The 20,362-nt window shown below is 49.1% G+C and overlaps 1 protein-coding gene across 36 annotated transcripts in view; it reads right to left on the reverse strand.

Moving 5' to 3' along the window:
- MAP4K4 (mitogen-activated protein kinase kinase kinase kinase 4) overlaps positions 1-20,362 on the reverse strand; it is a 173,099-nt gene that overhangs the window by 89,717 nt on the left and 63,020 nt on the right. For 35 of the 36 annotated variants that reach the window (XM_082426713.1, XM_082426693.1, XM_082426682.1 and 32 more), the window contains one exon: positions 2,465-2,521. The exons of the other annotated variant lie outside the window; for it this stretch is intronic. In XM_082426713.1, coding sequence (XP_082282839.1) covers positions 2,465-2,521 — 57 coding nt within the window. The remainder of the gene's footprint in view (positions 1-2,464; positions 2,522-20,362) is intronic. 36 annotated transcript variants of the gene reach the window in all.

The following is a 20,362-nucleotide window of genomic DNA, read 5'->3' on the forward strand; positions in this document are numbered from 1 at the left end:
CTGACAGCTGACAGCTGGGGGCAGAGCCGCCGGGCCACCTCCCTCCCCACACCTGCTCTCCCCTGGCCTTCGGAACCTGAGGAGTAACCAGAAGCCCAGTAACTGCCTCCCAATTTCACCTAAGGAACAGGCTCAACCAGCAGGACGAGTCTGTGATGCCTCCTAAGGATAAGCGTCACACCTTTTTGCTCCTGAGATGAAACCACGGAGGAGCCGGCTCTCAGCCACGGAACCCTCTACAACAGCCCCTCCTGCTGGAGCTGCAACAAGAAACATGGGCTGCAAATTCTCCCTCCTGCCAGCCTGCTCCCAGGTCCCACCCCGGCCAATGCCCTCAGCTTTGCAAGAAGAGCCGAGAGGCAGGCCCTTGATGCGAAGGGTGGGAGGCCTGCTCTCCAGGGGCCCCGCTGCACAAGCTCTCCACCCGCAATCACACCTGCTGGGGGCGCCGAGTGTGCCCCAGGCTACAGCACCAAGGTCACTCTGTAGAGAGGTCACTGCATGAAAACAGCACACAAGAAACAGTACTGAGAGGCCAACACAGTAAATGGTTGATTGGGTTTGTATTTTGTTCTGAAGACTCACCGTCTGGTTTTCATTTTACCTGAACACAGGGGTTCTGCATAATTGTTTTTAAAGGAATCTTGAAAATGCACTTGTCCAACACTGCCTGATTTTTTCAGGCAAGGAAACACCTCTTGTATGCAGCTCACCAAAAGTGTCTATTACACACATGGGTACGTGTTTTACAGCCGTGCTCACAGAGAGATGATGGTGAGGAAACGCACCAGGGCACCAACAGCAATGACTCTAAGTGGGGGAAGAATGAGGGTTTAACGTGCCTTTTTACTTTCCTATATTGCACACTTTTTTTTTTAAAGCAATGATCGTACGTTGCACAGGACATCCACAGGGCTGACAAGCTCACTTCGATGCCCTTGGAGATGTCAGCAGCATGTCAGCCAGGGCAGCATGGGCTGAAGCCAGGAAAGAACCTCAACTCTCAGGGCTGGCAAATGCGTCACAGAATTCCCAAAGATGACGTTTAAAATGGTACCCCACGTCTGGCAGTAACCGAGTCAGGCGGGTGCGGATAACTGTCAGACGACAGCAGGCTCCAGCTACACCACCAGCCACCTGCACGGAAGCGTGGACAGAGGCCCGGCGGGAAGGGCCCCGATCGGTCCATGCACAGGGCACTTCATCGATAACCGACTGCGGTATTTAAATCACAGGAAGTCAGAATTTGCGGCTCCTTCACTGCTCTGTAATCTTAAAATTAACATTTAACTGGAAAGAATCCAACAGGATCACTAGAACGCAACAGAATCGCCCAGGAGGTTACGAGAATCTTCTGGCCAGCCAAGGAATGGTACTTTTCCATTATTAAAAAATGACAGAGAAAAGAGAGCAGTCACCGCATGAAACGTCACATCTTCAAATATCTGTATAAGGTTCCACCAGTTGCCCCATGGTCCAGAGACCACATTTTCTAATTCTTACTAAAACAATATGCATGCTGGAGATGTTACTAGAGACCAAGGGGAGAAGAGGGTGGAGAAGGAGCCCCTCTAGATGATCAACCGCACACGTGCGACCAGTTTAGCCATTTTCTCCCTCAATGGACCCCAGACTTAGGAGATTAGGGCTTGATTTAAAGGCATCCCAAATCCTCACGGTTTCTGGTTAACTCACGCTAGAATCTGTGATATATGATGTAAATCTTATCCATAATTAGGCAAGTTAGAAGCAATCATGAGCGGATAAAGTTTCAGATGAAAATGATTTAAAGTAAGATGGATTTGGCTCATTATAACCCATGGCTATTTTTTTCTAAATTAAATGTGGACTCGTGAGTATATGTACACGCACACACGTAGGCTCACACACACTTACCTTTCCTTAGAGTTCATTTCTCCTCTTTCCCATCTAAAGCTACACAGTAAATCCTCATGTGACCATTTTAAGGACTATTTTTTGCTACTAAATTTTGCCAACAATCTGCTCAGCATTCTAGCAGATGTTTCTGTTTTCAAACCTCTGGGAACTTGGCTGTATCTGTTTTCCTTCCCCATGTTAAAAATAAAAGAAATGGCCCTAATACCCCAGAGAAGCTTTTCCCACCCACCAACCTCAACCTCCCTACTCAGGTGACCTCTGTGATCCCTTCTCAAATCTTTTCTTTTCCATTAGAGAAGATGTTTCCAATTACGGTCCATTATATTGTCAAGGATGACATCACTCAGATGTGCTTTTTTTTTTTTTAAAGAAAACGTTCCTTATTCTTAGTTACTTGGGGCCCATCTGCTGGCCCTTCTGAACCCACGGTGTCACATGAGTGCAATTTGCTTGAGATCGATTCTCCAAACACAGCAATTCCTTTTAAATGGTGGGCTGGAGAGACAGGGGGATCCTTGTTTTTTATCTAACGATTTCTTCAAAAACGTTTGTGACCCAAGCTTACCTCCGTAACATCCATAACTTTGATGGCTGCCAGCTGACCTGTTTTAACATGTCGACCCTGAAAAACAGAAAAAAGAAAGAGAATGGGCACGGCTGTTCTGCACAGTCATTAGTACAGAATGGCTGAGGTTTCGACAAGTCACCTCTTCTGTACTTATTCCCCCAAAAGTGATGACGAAAGAGTCCTATGCTCTCCAACAGAACAGTATGGTTCTGTTGGTTTGTAAGACTCGTGAACCACACTTAACAAACCAAACAATTAGTAGAACAAAGGAGTTTTGATAAGGAATCAATTCCCTCTTTCTTTCCCGGGCTTCATTTACATATCATTACTTCTCAATCTGAACGACGTAAATAATGTCTTCTTCCATACATCAGGTTGACCAGCCTTCCCTCCTCAACATTCCACATGAAGGAAATGACCAAAAAAGTCTGGATGTTATTTATTGTCAAAAACGGGTAGCAGTCATTTTCCGTCTGTATACCCCCAATACCCGTTACTTGATTTTACAAGAGGTGCACTGAGAGTCTTCTTCAAAGCTTTGCTGTGATCCCAATGCAGGGAGGCTGGAGCAGAGTTACTCGGCATAAAGGGGGTACACAAAGAGACGGGGGGCACAGAGAGCGCGGCCTTACAGCTGTGTCGTCATTCCCAGTCTAGAACCTAAACGTTTGTCATCCATTTATATCACGCACGTTTCAAACAAGCTTGATGCAGCTCTCCTGTCCCCTCCCCCAGACGAGGAGGGAGGGACTTAATCCCTACCCACCTTGCAAGGCTCTGCCGGGCATCTCTCAGGAGAGCAGCAAAGAGCTACCCTGACACGGTGAGCACCACCGGCTCCTTAAGGGCTCTGTGCAATATGCTCCTGCTGCCGCAAAGGTGAAACAGAAGGCACGTCCCCACCGTCTCCAAGAACCGGCCTCGCTTGTGGCCTCGTGATGGAAAGAGTTGTGAACTTTAGAACTTGAAACCTGAGGAAAGCTCCCCACTTATTCTGGAAAGCTTGGGCAGGGACTCAAATTACAACTCCGACAAAACAGTTCCATGAAAATGACACTGAATTACAACTCTCTCTCAACCCTCTGTGGTCACAGCGGGATGGGGTCCAGCACCGGCCCAGCAGCTCACCAAGCGGGGCTGGGCAACAGCCTAGACACGGGAAAGCAGGACAAATAAAGCCCACAGGCCTGGAACCTCGTTCCAGCATCACCCACCTGCAGACCCCCCGTCCTCGGGCTCAGAAGGGTGGCCCCATCCCGGCGTCCACAGTCAGACATCTGAAGAAGCTCGGCCTCTGCAGCAGGCGGTGCGGGGACCCACGCGGGCCGGTCCCAGGAGCCCTGTCTCCTGCCTGGTCACCCGGCCCCAATGCCAGTCCCCGAATGCCCTTCCAGCCACCCAGCCTCCCCAGGCCCACTGGCCCTCGTGCCCACATCACGCTCCCCTGCATCCCCAGAGCCCAGGGCACAGCCTGCACCGCGGCTCTGTTCACAGCTGGGTGACCCACAATCCTGAAAGGAACGTCACCCTGTCTGTCTGTCCCCACTCGGCACATGACGTGGCCCGAGGGGCCATCTGGCACGGGGAGCAGCCCCACCGTGGAGACGGGGTGGGGGGGGGAACCAACCCTGTGTCAGGAAATAGACATCTGCTCACGGCACCCGGGCCCACGTGTCCAACTCGAACAGCCGCAGTTTACTTACTCCCTGTCTGTCCAACAGCCAGCGTCCGTGGCTGTGTCCACCTCTGACTCGCTCGTTTCAAGTTTCTACCCGTGGGTTCCAGGCTCTGGAAGCTCACCCTCCAGAGCGCGGTACCCACAGCTGTGCTCACACGGACACACGGAGCCGATGACCGTCTGCAGCTGCAGGACAGAGCACCCGGCCCGGCTCGGGCACCACGGCTGTGCCCACCCAGCACCTCCTCCACTCGGGGACTTCCATCCCCTGTCGGTGCGGTGACAGCGCTGTCCACGTCACAGGGGTGTCAGTAAGAACAACCGAGGGGCCAAGGACAGCACATGGCACAGGGTCAAGTGCAACCCTGGTGATAAAATACGGCTGCACCTCGTTTCCCGCCATCAATGACAGGAGATGGATTTATTAGCACAGACTCAAGCAACCAGGTGACTATGACGGGCAACACAGTCCTGAGGCCAAGGTATAGCTTCGGAGAATCCAAGAAGAAAGAGGAGAACTTAAGAGGACAAAGTAGCCCTTCAGGCCTTTCCACGTTAGGGACACGAAGATCAGCTCCTTCACCCCTGCTCAGCCCTCACATCTGAAAACAAATGCCCGTTACTCTTCCTGCAGTGGGGTCATGTCCAAATTACCACATCCGACTTCTCGCGGATGGAACCAAGTGATGAGAGGGAATGTCCAGAGAGTTGTCCCGCTTCCCCGCTTTCCAAGAGGGCAGGTGAGACAGAAGCGTGTCGTTGAGATGGGGAGGAAGGACGGCCTTCTGAGCATCTGATCCTCAGGAAAACCCACAGACCGACAGAAAAACCTCCCCAGACGTTTCTAAATTAGAGGCATCTTCCTTTTCTCCCTCAACGCCTGAACTCAAAGCCACCATGTATTCTTCAGCCTCAGCAGTGTGGCGATGGTGTGAAAGCCGAGGGTCGTGGGTTCACTCTATTTGTTCACGTAGAATGAGACTCCCTCACTGAGGGAGGATGGAATTAGGACCTAACAGCAAATCATTATTTTTGTGTTGAAGGACAGCCCACGCAAAGGCAGTAGCCTTCACTACAACACACCAGGTCTTTCAGAGTTAGGTCCATTTGAGTTTAAATTTAAATCAGGAAACTAAGAATTCTGCCTCCCTCCCAAGAATCAAGACAACATGCTGGAAGAAACGAACCTGGGACTGGGCAGCACCTTGGACTCTCATTCCTCTGCTACCTCCTCAACTGCTGTAAATTCCTTGGAAAAGCTGCTTAACTTCTACAAGCTTCCTAAGGTCCCTGTGGGATCCAGTGTGCTAAGGGACCTAAAGCCCCTTCTAGAATAAGGCAGGCTATAAATAAAGTGGGCGGCGTCTCCACCCAGACATCACCCCTGGCACCCAGGGGACGGTCCTCCTCTCCCCACAACCAGAGAGCCACGCTGACTCCCTGACCCTGCTCCTCCCTAGTTCCATCTGCAACTCTCTCAAACCCAGGCAAGGTCGGCCCATTTCTATTTTCAAAAGGCTGGCCAATACAGTGGGGTGCTAAAATAACGTACTTCTCTAATTATTTTTTTTTAAAGAAGAAGAAAAAAGGAAAACCTCCAGATGTGAAACTAACAGAAGTCATAACCTGTGTGCTGAGTTGGGCTATCTTTGTGTCAAGGAACCAAAAGGGCCAACAAAATAGCCTGAGGAGGAAAGCTCCAGACGAATGCACCCAGTGTTAATATGTGTGTGATCATGTGCAAAGGAACAAACTTCGTGGCACCTGATTCCTTTCTGGTCTTTAAATGAGGAAAACGCATGTTTCTCTTTTTAAAAAGAAAACTCAAACTACCCTTAGCAGGCGTCCAAGCTGAGGAAAATGCCCTAATTTTCAACTCTCCTCCATGTTTCTGAGTCGAAATTGCCACCCTGCATTTGCAAATACGTATTACATTTATGACACAAGTTCCAAGAAGGAAAAGAAAAGAAAACACACACCACCACATGGTTTTAAGATGCGGGCACTGTGGCAGCCTGTCTGTCTGCCTCTAATGAAGTCTGTCTGTAAGCCACAGAGAGGAGCCAACGGTAGAAGGAACAGCATTCAAGGGAAGCTTTTAAATCCCAAGAGAAAAAGATGGTGAGGTTCCTATCTTCCTAATTTTCCACTATCGCCAAGTACTAGGAAGCTACCTCACGCTGCATAATCTTTACCTAGAACCCCAATAACTCCATTAAAATACATCTGATGAATAAGTATGCTCGCTGGGATGGTGCTCGTGCTTGTTTGAAATGACTGAACACAACTTCCATGTTTACTTTTTCACGCAGAAGCAATAAGTCTAAAATTTAATGTACCCTTTCTATACTCTTGCATTATTTCAGTGATATTTATGTTCCTTCCTTTAGGCATCAAGAGCCTTCCTATCCCTGACCCAGAGAAACAAGAAAGGAACTGGTAAACCTTTTTTATCTTAACTCTTCCAATTAGCAAAATAAAGCATTTAAGCCCTTTATCTCTATGACTGAAATTGTGAACTCCTTAAAAAAAATTTTTTTCCAGAAAACAACTGAGAAGGGAGAAATCTTTTGCAAAAAGTTCAGTGGTACATTCTTATTGCCCCTAAAACTTAAAAAATGCCTAATATTGGCCCTGAAAGAAAAACTGTTTTTGATATTTTGTAGTGCATAAAAGTCTACGTTAGGGAAACTGAAATTCAGACCCAGCACTTCTCAGTTATCACGGTGTCTAATTGGTTTGCAAATATTAATTTCATTTTCTTCTGGTCAGGGATCACGAGTCACCTTTTCTTACTACAGTTCCTGGAACTTCCTTTCTTCCACAAATGTTTATTGAATCAATGTTACGTTGCAAGCACTTTGCTGGACCAAACAAAAAAAAAGTATGCTCACTGGGAGGCAAGTATTCCGGGGTCTCATCCGCAAGAGGAAACTCAGGCAGGAAAGTCAGAGAAGGGGATCTCTTGAGTCTGTGACACGATGAGCGGTAGGGAAACACACCTTAGGGATGACAGGTTATTTTCTTGCCTCCACAAGCCTGAACTTGTGTGTGTGCACTCACAGTCTGAACTCCAGCAAGGACACCTGGAGACAGGCCGTGAGGACAGGACACGGGGCACCAGGATGTCCCCACTCTTGGGACATTTAGTGAACAGAGAGCTTTGTGTGCGTTATCCTTTACTCCTCACACAACCCAGCATGGGTACCGTCATCCCCATTTTACAGATGGAAAAAGTGAGGCTTGGAGAGGATTAAGTTAACCGGCTCAGGACTCACACGCAGACCTGTTCCCTACACCAGGCTGTGGACCTTCAGAGAGAAAGGACCGCAGGTGTCCTACTGAACCAACTTCCAGAGGGGCTGCCAAGGCTACTGTTCTACAGCTTAAATACCTTAAGTGATTATAATCAAACATGGCAATGCAGTAGCCAATAATAAAAACTGATTTTCAATCCCTGGCCTTTCTCTCTCATAAGAAATCAGCAAAAGTCAATGAAAGAACATCCCAAAGGAGTTCTCTAGGGAATCTGAAGGTATGTGAGCACAGTATTGGAGATAGAATGCTTTTGCTTTCTGCTGAGTTTAATCTGAAAGAAAACTTTTCAGATTAGCTGCCTGCAATTGGCTTTCTATCTGCTTAAGAGCAAAGCCCATCAACGCCAACCTCAGTAAGCGGAGGACAGGCTGCACTTAACCAGTGGCCGGGACACACCCTGCACGGTGAAGGGAGAGCCCACCGCCCCTGCCTTCAGGGAGCTGGTGGTTGAAGGCTGCAAAACAGTCCACGAGAAGGAGCGTTACATGGTGACAGAAAAACACTACTCTGTAGCAGGAACACTCAGGAAACAGGACAGGGTGAAGCCAATGGCTCTGGGTGACACGAAGTGCCTTTAAAGGTATAGTCAGAAAGACATCACTGTGAGGGCCGCAGGGGGTCTGCAAGGACTGCCTGGTAGCCCCAGAGATTTCAGGGGGCAGGAGATGGACCCCTTGAGGTCTGAACTGGAAAGCATCCTCACCAAATCCCGGAAAGGGACACGTGTGTAGGCGTCGCCAGGCCAGGGGAAGGGGGGAACCCAATGATTCAGAGCCAAACGTGAGACTTCTGTAAGTGTTGTGCAGGAATCCATGACTTTTTAACCCCGTCTCTAGTGATTCTTATGCATTCTGAATTTTGAAAATCGCTTCTCCGCGCTTGTATGAGAAAGCCCAAATTCAAGTTCTCGTATCCTCTCTGGACTACATAGTATTTGTTACCATAAAGATATGCACTCATTGTCTTAGCTGGGGTTTTGGTGTGGGAAGGTCAGACTCGTAACAAACATGTTCTAACAAATGTCAATTATGTGTGTCACAAAAACATATAACTATGTTCTGAAATGTCCAAAAGCTCAAAGAACTAGGCAAGCCTAGTTCATCAAAACGGTTGATTTTACAGATGAGAAAGTAAACCCAGAGAGCTAAAAGGAGACCATTTAGCGGCTCAGCCAAACCTGGTCTGTCAATTCTCTCCCCAGATGTCTCACTCACATCACTGACCATTTAACTTAAAAATTCCAGTGGGGTAGGGAGATGACAGAGCACAAAGGATTTTTAGGGCAGTGAAAATGCTCCGTACAATACTGTAATGATGGATTTATGCCACCATATATTGTCCAAACTCACAGAATGTACAACACCGAGAGTGAACTCTAATGTAAAGCGAATGATTACGATGTGTCAATGCAGGTTCATCAGTTTTAACACCTGTACCATTGGGGGGGGAGGGGTGCTAATAGTGGGGGAGGGTTATGCAAATGTGGGAACAGGGCTGTACAGGAAATCTCTGTACCTTCCTCTCAGTTTTGCTGTGAACCTAAAACTGCTCTTTACAAATTAAGTCTTTAAAAAATGCTTTAATTCCAATTATAATCCCCCTTATATGTCCTTGTTTTAAAGGGCAAACATGAAACCGACCTGACCACGTGACGGACAGCATGAGCTCAGCACCGGGCAATGCACTGACCACTTTCTAAGGTTCCACGTCCATCCACCCAAAGGCAAAGACCAAGCTTATCTGGTTCTGCACTGTAAATCCCAAGACCACAGACCCCACCCATGAGTGTTCTTTTCCAGGAAGTGTCCGCAAAAAAATCCAACATGTAACCAGAGGGAGGGGGTGTGTTACCCAGACAGCACCCCACGAGCCATGTAAGATAAGGAACCAGGTAATTAACGGGGGAGAGAGAGAGAGCTTAGAGCACTTCGGGAAGGAACGCAGTCTCCTAGCCACCTCCCGACACCAGAGCAGGAATAAGGGCGACGGTGACATGCTGTCACACCAGTGACACACACTTTGTGATCCCACTCCTCCTCCAAAGCCCAGACCCGGGTGAGGCAGGCACTTTATCATTGTGACTACTAGTTATTACTATAATCAGGATCTGTTCATCCGCTTCTCCCTCCGTTCCGTGTTCAGGGCTGTGGATGAGCAGGAAGAGAGAGAAAGCACAGGAATATGCAAGTGTTACGAGATCAAGACTCGTGATTTAGTAAGAGAACCACGCTTCTATTCCCTGAAGTGTTTAAAACTAAGACCTCCATGTGGAATTCTGCCTTTCTTAGGTTGGAGCTGCCTCATCCTACAACAACACTCCCTTTAAAGAAATTTATGCCTCAGTAGCAGAGAATGTGCAGACTCTTAACTTCTACGAAGAATGAAACAGCCAAAACCAATAGCAGGGTAAGACCCCCACTACCCAGCACCCACCCCCAATGAACGAGTCTTTTTTGTTGCACAGCTGAGTTGGCAGGTAGTAAAAGTGAAATAACTTAGGCAACACATCTTTTTTTTTCTTTAAGAGATGAATCTGGATGGAAATCTTCTAAAGCCTGAAATCTTGAGGACATTAAAGATGCTTTTCTTAATGGCTCAGGGAAAACATTATGAACTTCAATTACCATCCTGTCCTTGCAATTAAGTGACAGCCGCAGGGAATATTACGTCAGGCAGCAACATTCTGACTCCAACAAAGAAAGGGCCCCGTCATCTGGGCTCTGCACGCCTGTTCTGTCACTTTCGGTTGTGTTCTAGAACAGATATGGGGGGGTGGGGGGTAGGCTGACCAGACAGCAAGCTAAGTTCCAGTTAGCTGAGCGATCACTGCAGCAAACACCCCCTCCTGTTGCAAAGCGGAGACAACCTGGATGGGCGCGTGAATGAAAGGGCCCGAGGAAGAGGCACTACCATAAGCGCTTAGAAGTGATTCCCTCAAAATGGGGGTGTGTGCGTGTGTGCACGTGCGTGTGTGCACGTGCGCACACATGCGTGCACGTGCCTGGGCAGTGGATGGGCAACTGAGACAGTGCCCCTTCCAAGGAGGGAGCAGCCCTGCGGTGCAGCACAGATGCGAGCCACTGTCTGGGCTATGGCGTCAAGTGTGAGGAATTACGTTGTAAGAGGGAGACCAGCAAATTAAAAAGCACCAATAGTAAAGGGCCCACAAACACAAGGAAGGACAAAAACTTAGCATATCCATTCTCACATTGATAGTAAATGAAAAGGCATTGGCAAGTCTTCATATCAAAGCATCGAAAACAATGGAGATCTTGGATTCTGCAAATTGCTAACATTTATTACACACTTGCAATTGCCTTTTCCTCTACTCACCAGAAAAACCCAACTGACTTCAGATTGAGCAATTTTAGTTTAAAATAACAAAAGAAGGTTTAACAGCACGAAAAAACCTCCAAACCCTTTACTAGAGGTAAACCTATGTATGAAGCTATTCTTCTACCTTAGCCACTAAGAGATAAGGCACCACATTCCACAGCTGAGCAGTCAAATCTGGCAACGCTAGACCTGAAACCAACCATGTGATGCGGACAAGATAAATTCAAATACTGCCCTCCTGAAGGTGATGGGATTCAGCACTGGATAAAAGAAAACTGACCAAGGGAGACACACACACGACCCACGAAACACACACTACCTACTTACGGGCTCTCGCAGCAAGAGCTGCACATAAAATACATTCTTTTCACATTTGCTGACTATCTGAACCTACTAAAAATAATGAGTTCACCTTCCTCTTCTTTTCTATGTTGTCAATATTTTTATGATTAAAACTTGTTAATACTTTTCAAGGAGAAAAATAAGAAACCATTTTTTTCATTAGTTCCTTTATATCACATATTAAGATGTGTAAATACTGCATAACGGTGCCCAAAGCAGGCACTGGAGCGAGGAGCCCAGGAGGGGAGCCCCACTCACTCCAGCGCACGCCAAGGGTGACCTCGGGCCACTTCCTCAGCCTTTTCTGGACACCGCTGTGTTCCTCTGTAAAACGGGGGTGAAAACAGCTTTCTGCAGTAGGGCCTGTTAACGATAAAGAATGAACACCTGGTAGCAGGCCTGGTCCCGGTGGACAGCGCCGTGACGGGAGAGGAGGGACTGCAGTGGGACCACAGAAGGGAGCAGCGTCACCCGTCACAGCATGTGAGAGGCCAGCTTTAACAGCAGGAGTGTCCTCTAAAGAACCACGGGCCGCTAGATGCTTCCCTCCAGCGTGAGACGCCTTCCGGGGGGGATCGGCCTAGTTACACAGACTCTACCACACAATACTGACTGTGCCTATTCGTTCCGACTTCAAACAAAATATATGCCCAGAATTTTTCTCTTGAGACCCATACAAATTAATAGCGCTTGATATATATGTATATCAAGTATGTATACACATGTAAAATTAGATATTGATATATTAGATGTTGATCTATCTTCTTACTCACTTCAAGTCACATAGCACGTCCCATTACTTTAATTACTGCAAGAGTAACGACCCACGTTTATCTATAATATAATCCTCAGTCTGAACTCCTCTGTCTTCAGCCTCCCCTCGGCAACAGGCAGGGTGACCACAGTCCCCTATTTCAAACTAGGGAATCCTGTCTTTACTTTTTTATATAGTTTTAATTCTTGAATTGCTCAAATGAGGAGGTTAAGAATCGGGGAAAGGAGGGAGCTGGGCCGCATGTCTGACCAGCTGGGGAAGCGCGTGTCACACCAAAACGTAACCAGGGGGGGCTGAACGGCCCGACCAGCGTGAGGCCAGGGCAGACACAGCGCCAGGGTGCCAGGAGGAGGCACACACAGACGGTGCACTTGCCATGGGAAGGCTCCTCCTCACGGGGGCTGACCGTTTACCCAGAACACAGGACGAGGCACAGAACTCTGTGGGCCGCCGCCTTCCTCCTCCCACGGCTGCTCCCCTCCCCCTGCAACAAGTTTTCCTACATTTCTCCCCGTGACTTCACAATGCACTCAATTTTTAGAATTATACCCCACAGAGTAATTTCAATACTGAAATATCACTTTAAGCATCATTAAGGCACTCAAACTGAGCTCTTCTCATTGGCTTAGAGTAAAAGGTTAAGAGTTTCAGACACAAGTGGAAAGGCAAGAGGTTAAGTGACGCGAGGGATCCTGTTGCATTCTGGGCTCCTGGTCCACCCATGGTCCTTCCTAGTCATCACCAGCCCAACCTTCAATTAAGGTTTTCAAATCGTTCCTTACTTTTTCTCAGCCCTTCAAGAAGCTGGCTCTAAAATAACACTGCCCTTGAATCTGGATATATTTCCAGTATTTATATAAAGTCAGACTATATGCAGCTTTGTGTCTCACTGAACGATTTCTAGATACAAGAATAACCTGGTTTCTGAACCTGAACCACTTCCGCTGCTGTGTCTTCGGCACTGGCACAGTGAGAAGGCATAATTCTTCCCTGGCATGTGGTCTCTAAGGGCAGTGTTTGTTTTCCTTCTGGTTTTCAAAGTCTGTATACAACTCAACTTGCTCGTGCTAAAAATTCATGATATTTCATACATATTCATAACTCCACTATTCTTCCTAAAAAGAGATAAAAGGTTTGTTCTACATACAACTCCTAATTTGCCTGCGCTGAATATGCAGTAGATACTTCATTCATTGTTCCTAATTCCCTGTTCCTCCTTTAAAAAGAGGTAAAAGAGAAAACCCACCTTTAGAAAGATTCCCTTTGAGGTTCCACTTGACAGGATCCCTCACCAGAAATGATGCGCCCACGCCATCAACTCAAGCGCCACTCTTTCCTCCCTGGGATACAGAGCTCTGCCCGTGGTTCAGCCCAAGCCCACCTTCCCTTTCATCAACCCCTTGATGAGACCCGTGTGAAAGGGCCCGCTGCTCCAGAGCTGGTACTCTCTTCAACCTACAGCCACAAGCATCCAAAATTAACCTACAGAACTGAAAGGGAACACTGAATTGAAACTCTTCAACCCACAAATACACCAAATTTTGCTTTAAACCCATGACCTTAAAAGTAAAAAAGAAATTTTGATCACCTGAGTCAACTGCTCGCTCAGGCACTAAACAGATTGATGACCTTGAATGAGTCCCTTAACTTCCCGGAAGCATGGCCATCTCACCATGAAATGTCGACGGCTCTGAACTGCTCCCCAGGCCGGCACTACGGTTCGCCAGGCACTGGGTTACACACCAGAGACACACCATGAACCAAGCAGGTGAGGTCTGTGCCCTCATTCTAAGAGGGGACACAAGCCATACAAAAGTGAATCCGCTGATGGTTTACCAAAAAAAAAAAAAAAGGGGGCTCTAGGGGAAAACCTAGCCTGGCGAGGAGAGGGCGTGCCCGGGGCGGGGGGAGGTCGCTATTTCATAGCGGTTGGGCAGGGAGGCCTCTCCCTCCGGTACCCTGTCATTTGGTGATGAATGGCTTGCCCTGCAGGACCTCAGAGCCAGAACTAACCTGCACAGAGAAACAACCACACAGGCGCGCAGGCTGGGCCGCCGGCCTCCCTCGACCAGGGCGGCATCCTCGGTGGCTTGCAGGCGACGTGCAGGTCCTATGCCAGCTGCCACAGTGGTGACACCCTCGGCTCCCTCTTGTCAGCAGCACACACAGCCCCAGGGACGTCCCACGGCAGGGTGCCTGTGAAACAGGCCCGCCCAGCACACAGGAGGGCAGGACCCTCTCCGGGCAAGCCAAGCCAGACCAGCACTGCCACTCCCTCCCGCAAAGCTGAGCCTGGGCTATGGAGAGAGGGCGGCGAGAGGCAGGACCACAGGCTCCGGCCAAAAGAAGCTTCAAGATTTCTCCACTGACCACCTGACTACACCGCTTCTCTTCAGCAAAACTCAGCCTCAAGGTTGAGGTCTGAGGCCTCTACTGGCAGAGCCTGGCTATGATTCTCCAACCGAACATTGAAAGCAAAGTCTCCCTTCTTTCTCTAAGGACAACAGTCAGAGAATCATGTTTCGGATTGAAAAATAAATCCCTAAATTTACGGTGCACGTCATTGCATATTAATATTTGGTATGTGGCTGCTTGGGCTGTGAGGTTACAAAATTTAATTACTGAACAGTAACAAAAGCCAATGAACACAGTCACGTGAAAAACAGCCTGCGTGCTGTCTTATTATGGTTGCACTTCTACCATTTCAGATTCTCCTGGCATCTTACGAAGGCAATGCTTCCGGGTTCTACAGCCAGAAACCGCTCCCCAGATGCTAACAGCAGGTTCTTCCTGATAATTCATGACTAAACTGGACATCACATTTCTTTTAGTGGGTTTGGGGGATGGGATGGGGTTAGATATGGTTGCTTTTTGTCTTTTTTAATTGAACGTCCCAAAAGTTAAGAGGCTGCACATTTCTAAAACCCAGATTTTCAGTTTCTCTTGAAAATCAGATACGTTAAAGCTGGGTCCCGAGGCCCAAGGAGACGATGTGCAGAGCTAGGCTGGGCTGAGGCGGCCCCCTCGGGCCGGCAGCGGCTCTCCAGCCATTCCCACAGCTCCCACCCACCCGGACCCTCATGCATGTACGAGCGGGGACCGCGGACCCAGTGCCCTCGGTCAGAGGCTACAGCAGCAGACCCCTAGCTGACCACTGGTCACCAGGAGAGAGTTCTGTTGCTGCTGCCGCATGTTTTTTGTTTTGCTTGTAATTGTACATGCTTGGGCCTCACCCACATCTGTTGGATCAAAGTCCCTAAGGAGTAGGGCCTGAGCATCCGTACCTTGTAATCTCCCCTAAATAATTCAGAATCACTGCAACCATGGCCTCATGACGGCAGGAACAATGTCAGAAAGACGCCAGCAGGCACCACCAAACCCCACGTTCTCCATAAAAAGTTAAAAGGCCCCCAAAACCCCCTCACCCTGGGTCACGTGCTGTAATAGGTTCAGCCTCAGGCCGTAGCTCACGAATGCATGCCTGTCCCCTCCCGGACGTGGGAGACACACAGGTGACAGCGTGGCAGCAGGGAAGCACCAGCACCAGATACCACACCAGAGAATAGTCTGGCAGAAACACCGGCCGCAGACCACCGGGCAGCGCCCACCCCCGGCCCCCGCTGCCGGGGCCACCACGCTGATTCATCACCCCAACAGGAGATGGTGAATCGCTAAGTCAGAGACCAGGAGCATTAACCAGCCCCTGCCCGCGCCTCGCCCAGGGCCTGCACACCGCGGGCCCCAGCCAGTGGCTTTCAGTGGCCAAGGAGGAGTCGTGGGCGGGGGACACCCGTGTGATGGCTCACTCGGTGACGCACAGACACGACCTTCACAAACCACCACCTCCAACGGGGGGGGTACGTCCTTGAAGTCCCTCAAGCAATGTCCTCCGAGAGCTTCCCGGCAAGTCCACCATGGCTGTCCCCACCTCAACAGACCCTCCAGGGATAAAACGTGAGATACAAACCCTTCTCAGGAAATACAATTAGGGGGACTGGGGGCAACGTGACCATGAGCTGACCCACCGCAGGCTGCAGGGCTCTGGGCACCCGCCTCTGGGGTGGCCGGTCAGGGCCGTCCTTTCCCGGGGCAGGTGAACAGCCATACCCCATGCTGGTCCCAAAGGGCAGAGGCCCCCAGGCCCCTCCCCTCCTGACCTGTACGCAACGGCGGCCCTGGAAAGCCACTCGCCAGCAACGTGCAACGTGCAGGAAGCTCGAGGGGGAGCCTGGTGGGGGAAGGAGTCCTGTAAACCCCCAAGCGCCTACAACTCTGAACCCCCAAGGGAACATCACAAGGGTTCTGGTGACAGCCAGCCCTGTGTCCTGCCTGTGCTCACGAGAATCGACTCACAGGGGCGCACACCAAAAGAAAACAAAAGTCAACTTTACTTTATGACAAGGTGTGAAATAAAGTTTAAATACTAACGGGAAGCAGGAATGATTCAAAACCCAGGGCACCTCCGGACCTGGGGCCTCTTTCCTGTTTACTCAGGGGCCGCCCCGCGGGCAGGCTGGCAGGCGGGCAGGCAGGCAGACAGACAGACAGACAGACAGACAGACAGACACATCCGCCGAAGGCTTCTGCTTTGTGAGGGCTGTCTTCACTTCCTCCCCCTCCTGCCTCTCACTTTTCTTCCTCTTCTAACGACATCGCCACGCAGCGAAGTTACACTTCCGCACTTCCGGGTAAAACACGGAAGCCAGGGCAGGTCTAACTCCTGCCCCGGGCGCTACCTTCGACGGGGAAGCGCTGGCCGCCGAGGGTCCCTTAGGGCCCAGAGACTGTGCAGCATTTACGCCATCTGAGGGGGTGCCCACTTTGTGAAAACCCAAGGCAACGAAACTGAATGGTGCCAACCAGGTGCAGCGGTACCGTCCCCCTGCGGGCACCTGCACCTCCGAGGATGCTTGTGGAAAGCCCAGCACAGGCCACGATACAGAAACGCACAAGCAATTCCTTACTTTGTATGAAACTGATGAAACACTGCAACACGAATGCCAGAGGCCTCCACTCACTGAGTTTTGCTCTCCGCCCTACTTTTCCCATCTCATGCGATTCCTCCAGGCTGGGGGATAACTAAGAAAACGCCACAGCAACTTCTCTTTCTCATCCTTTCCTGGACAGGATAGTCTCATCTGGATCTCTAGAAAGGGAGTCACAACAACTCACAAGGAACAAAACTTGTACAGAGACAAATATTTCTACAGTTATGCCTCTTCTCAATGAGTAGGTGTATTCCCTAAAGCAGGACTTAGAAGAATTTTTTTGCAATAGTCACCAAAGTCCACCAAGTTTGAAGAAATTTGGGAGATGTCCTTTTTCATGTATGTGAGCTACAACTTCACATATAGGGTTTGTTTAAAATGGGTCAGGACACCTGACTGTATGCCCTGGGGAGACAATTTGCCCTCTTAGGGGATAAGAAAAAAACAAACAAACAAGGAGCCTGTGTGAGTGATTTTCAGGCGGCTGAGATACTGGGTACAGATCTGTGGGGCTCTTCCCCAGTCCTCCCCATCAGGGGCCACACCCAAGTAGAGGCCAAGGGCAGCAATGTTATTTGGACAATGTCCGTTCAACACACTCTCAGCCAACAGAATTCTGAACCCTAGCAGAGCAATCGCATAGCACAAGGACGGCAGGTCTCACCACGTGAGGGAGACCCAAGAGGCCCAGAGAGCGTCCTGTGACCCCTCATGGACCGCAGCGTCAGGACCACCAGCAAATCAGGTTTCCAAACCATCAATCTATCACAAAGCACCCAGACATCGTGCTTCACTCTTAGGCCTCTAGTAGATGATGGAGGGGTTTTGCTTCTATTTAAGGGTTGACAGTGCACTGGGCAATTGGACATCTTCTCACTGCAGCTTCCAACTCTTCAGGCAACGGCGCCCACCCTGGAGCACCGTGCATCAGACCATCATGTGACCCAGGGTCTGGCCTCGTTTACTGGGGCCCCGGCAGAGCAACACTGCTCATCTGCCGTCCGCACGGCCTCCGTGCAGTTCCGGATACAGTGGCAGGAATGAAGTTCAGCCAGAGGGGGGGCGCCGGGAGCCACGCTCGGTGGGGAAATGCTCCCCTTCTTTCCAGCAGGTACGTAGAGGAACCTGAGCAAAGGACGCCTGGAAAGGGGACCAGACGAAGGGGCGGGGCCCACAGGCTTCAGGAAGACGGGGGCCTGAGTGCAAGGGATACAGCGAAAGGGCCGGGACTCCCTAGGATGGCCAGGCCATCCTCTCGTCCCACCGCAGCCCCTGCTCTAGGAAGAGTTCTCCCCACAAGTGAATCACGACCTCGGGAAGGTGCAGGAGGGTCTGCTCTGGCTCCTTCCCCTGCGCTGCCCCGTCCATGAAGCACCAGCATCTCCTCCCTGGCGGGGAGAGGGGCCACCTGTGCCACCTCCACCCGGGATCCTGCCACCATTTGGCAGGACCTGACGACAGCTGCCTGCTCGGGGTCCTGGGGCTGGCTGCCAGGCAATGCTGGGAACCCCAGCTTGGGCCCCTTAGTCGAATCCATGAAGACTGGGCCAGGAGGACAATGGGGGCGTGAAGACCCACCCTCCACTTAGAAATGAGGCCGGAGAGAAGGCGAGCGGTTGCCACTAATCGAATTAAATCTGCATGACCACTGAGTTTTACAGTATAATATTGTTATTCTACAAAAATTACAACAGAAATATAATGTTTTGTGTAATGTAGACCAAAAACATGTTTTTAAAAGATCCCCTTTGAGGGCTCCAACTACACTGTGTTAACATGTTGTTAATAAGAAGTAAACTACCAGCAACTTGCTAAAGAACAGAACTTATTTATTGAAGGGGGAATAAGATAAATCAACAGTAACCAAGAGATGTGAATGAAGCTAGCTCCTCCTCTTAGGAAATTTTTTTACAAATATAATTTTGCTCATAACAAATTAATAAAAGCCAGAGAACTATCTCACTGACATCAATTAGCTGTTAGTCGGTCACCCCCTATTTCCTTTAGATATTCTTTTAAATATACAACCCCCAACAAATAGCTCAAAATCATGACTCAAAATCCCAAGACATTTCTGAATGAGCATCACAATACCACAATCTTATTACATCATTAATATGCAAACATGAGCCCTCAATTCATTTCTAATATAATGCACAAGTACATACCACAAAAACCCTACTCCGTTAACTTATCCTTATTTCTTCTCAAAATTCCATCCACCGTGACGATCCTTCCCTCCATTTAGGAACAAACTCATATGTCTGGAAGCAGAGGGCAGGGACCTTACCCTGCTGGCTTTTCACTATTACAACTCTAGCACCTAGCTGATGGTACATATTTGTTACAAGGAGCTGAAACTCACTCTACTCTTTTGTTTAAATGAACACATGAGAACAAATGAGACTAAATTAATCAAGCAGTTTAAAAATTTCCCCGTAAAGCAGCCGCATAGCACAGGGAGATCAGCTCGGTGCTTTGTGTCCACCACCTAGAGGGGTGGGATAAGGAGGGTGGGATAAGGAGGGTGGGAGGGAGACGAAAGAGGGAGGAGATATGGGGATGTATGTATATGTATAGCTGATTCACTTTGTTATACAGCAGAAACTAACACACCACTGTAAAGCAATTATACGCCAATAAAGATGTTAAAAAAAAAAATTTCCCAGTAAAAAGAAAAAAGCCTAAGAATCTGAAAAAGAATGAATATATGTATATGTATAACTGAATCACTTTGCTGTACACCTGAAACTAACTAACACATTGTAAATCAACTATACTCCAATAAAATTTTTTAAAAGAATCTGAACAAGAATATATGTATAACTGAATCACTTTGCTGTACACCTGAAACATTGTAAACCAACTATACTGCAATAAAAAAAAACTTTTTTTAAGAAAAAGGAAAAAACCAAGTCAAATAACACCACTTAAGATTCAGTGAATTACAGTGATTTCCAAGAAGCCATGTAGCAAACATAGGCACAAGATTTTGGCAAAAGCAAAAAGCAAAGATGTTCTTCTCCATCTAAAATCACAAAACTAGTACATAATAAATAAAATTGCAGCTCCTTCTCCTTTTCGCTTTCTAACCAAACACCGCCACAGTGTTAAATTGGAAGGGTCTGGGGAGGCTGACCCCAGCTGGGGGCACTGGCGCCCCGTGCCTCCCGAGAAGGGAGCACTTCTCACCACGGAGCAAACAAAAGGCTTCTGTGCCGTCGGCTGAGCAGCAGCAACGCGGACAGGCCGGGAGAGGGCGTCTTGTGTCACACACTCACCCGAGCCACTCCTAACGCCCTCAGTGTAGACTGCCGCTGGCCGCAAACACCTCTTCCACCCGCCCTCACCTCCTCCACCAGGGAAGACACGCACTGGGTCTGGGGCGCGGGGGACAGAGGCGTCGCCACGTTATCTCTAGACACACGCAGACAAAAGCGGACTGTGCGCGGTCTGTG

Source organism: Balaenoptera physalus (genome assembly GCF_965194825.1).
Source record: "Balaenoptera physalus genome assembly, chromosome: 15".
Lineage (NCBI taxonomy): Eukaryota > Metazoa > Chordata > Mammalia > Artiodactyla > Balaenopteridae > Balaenoptera > Balaenoptera physalus.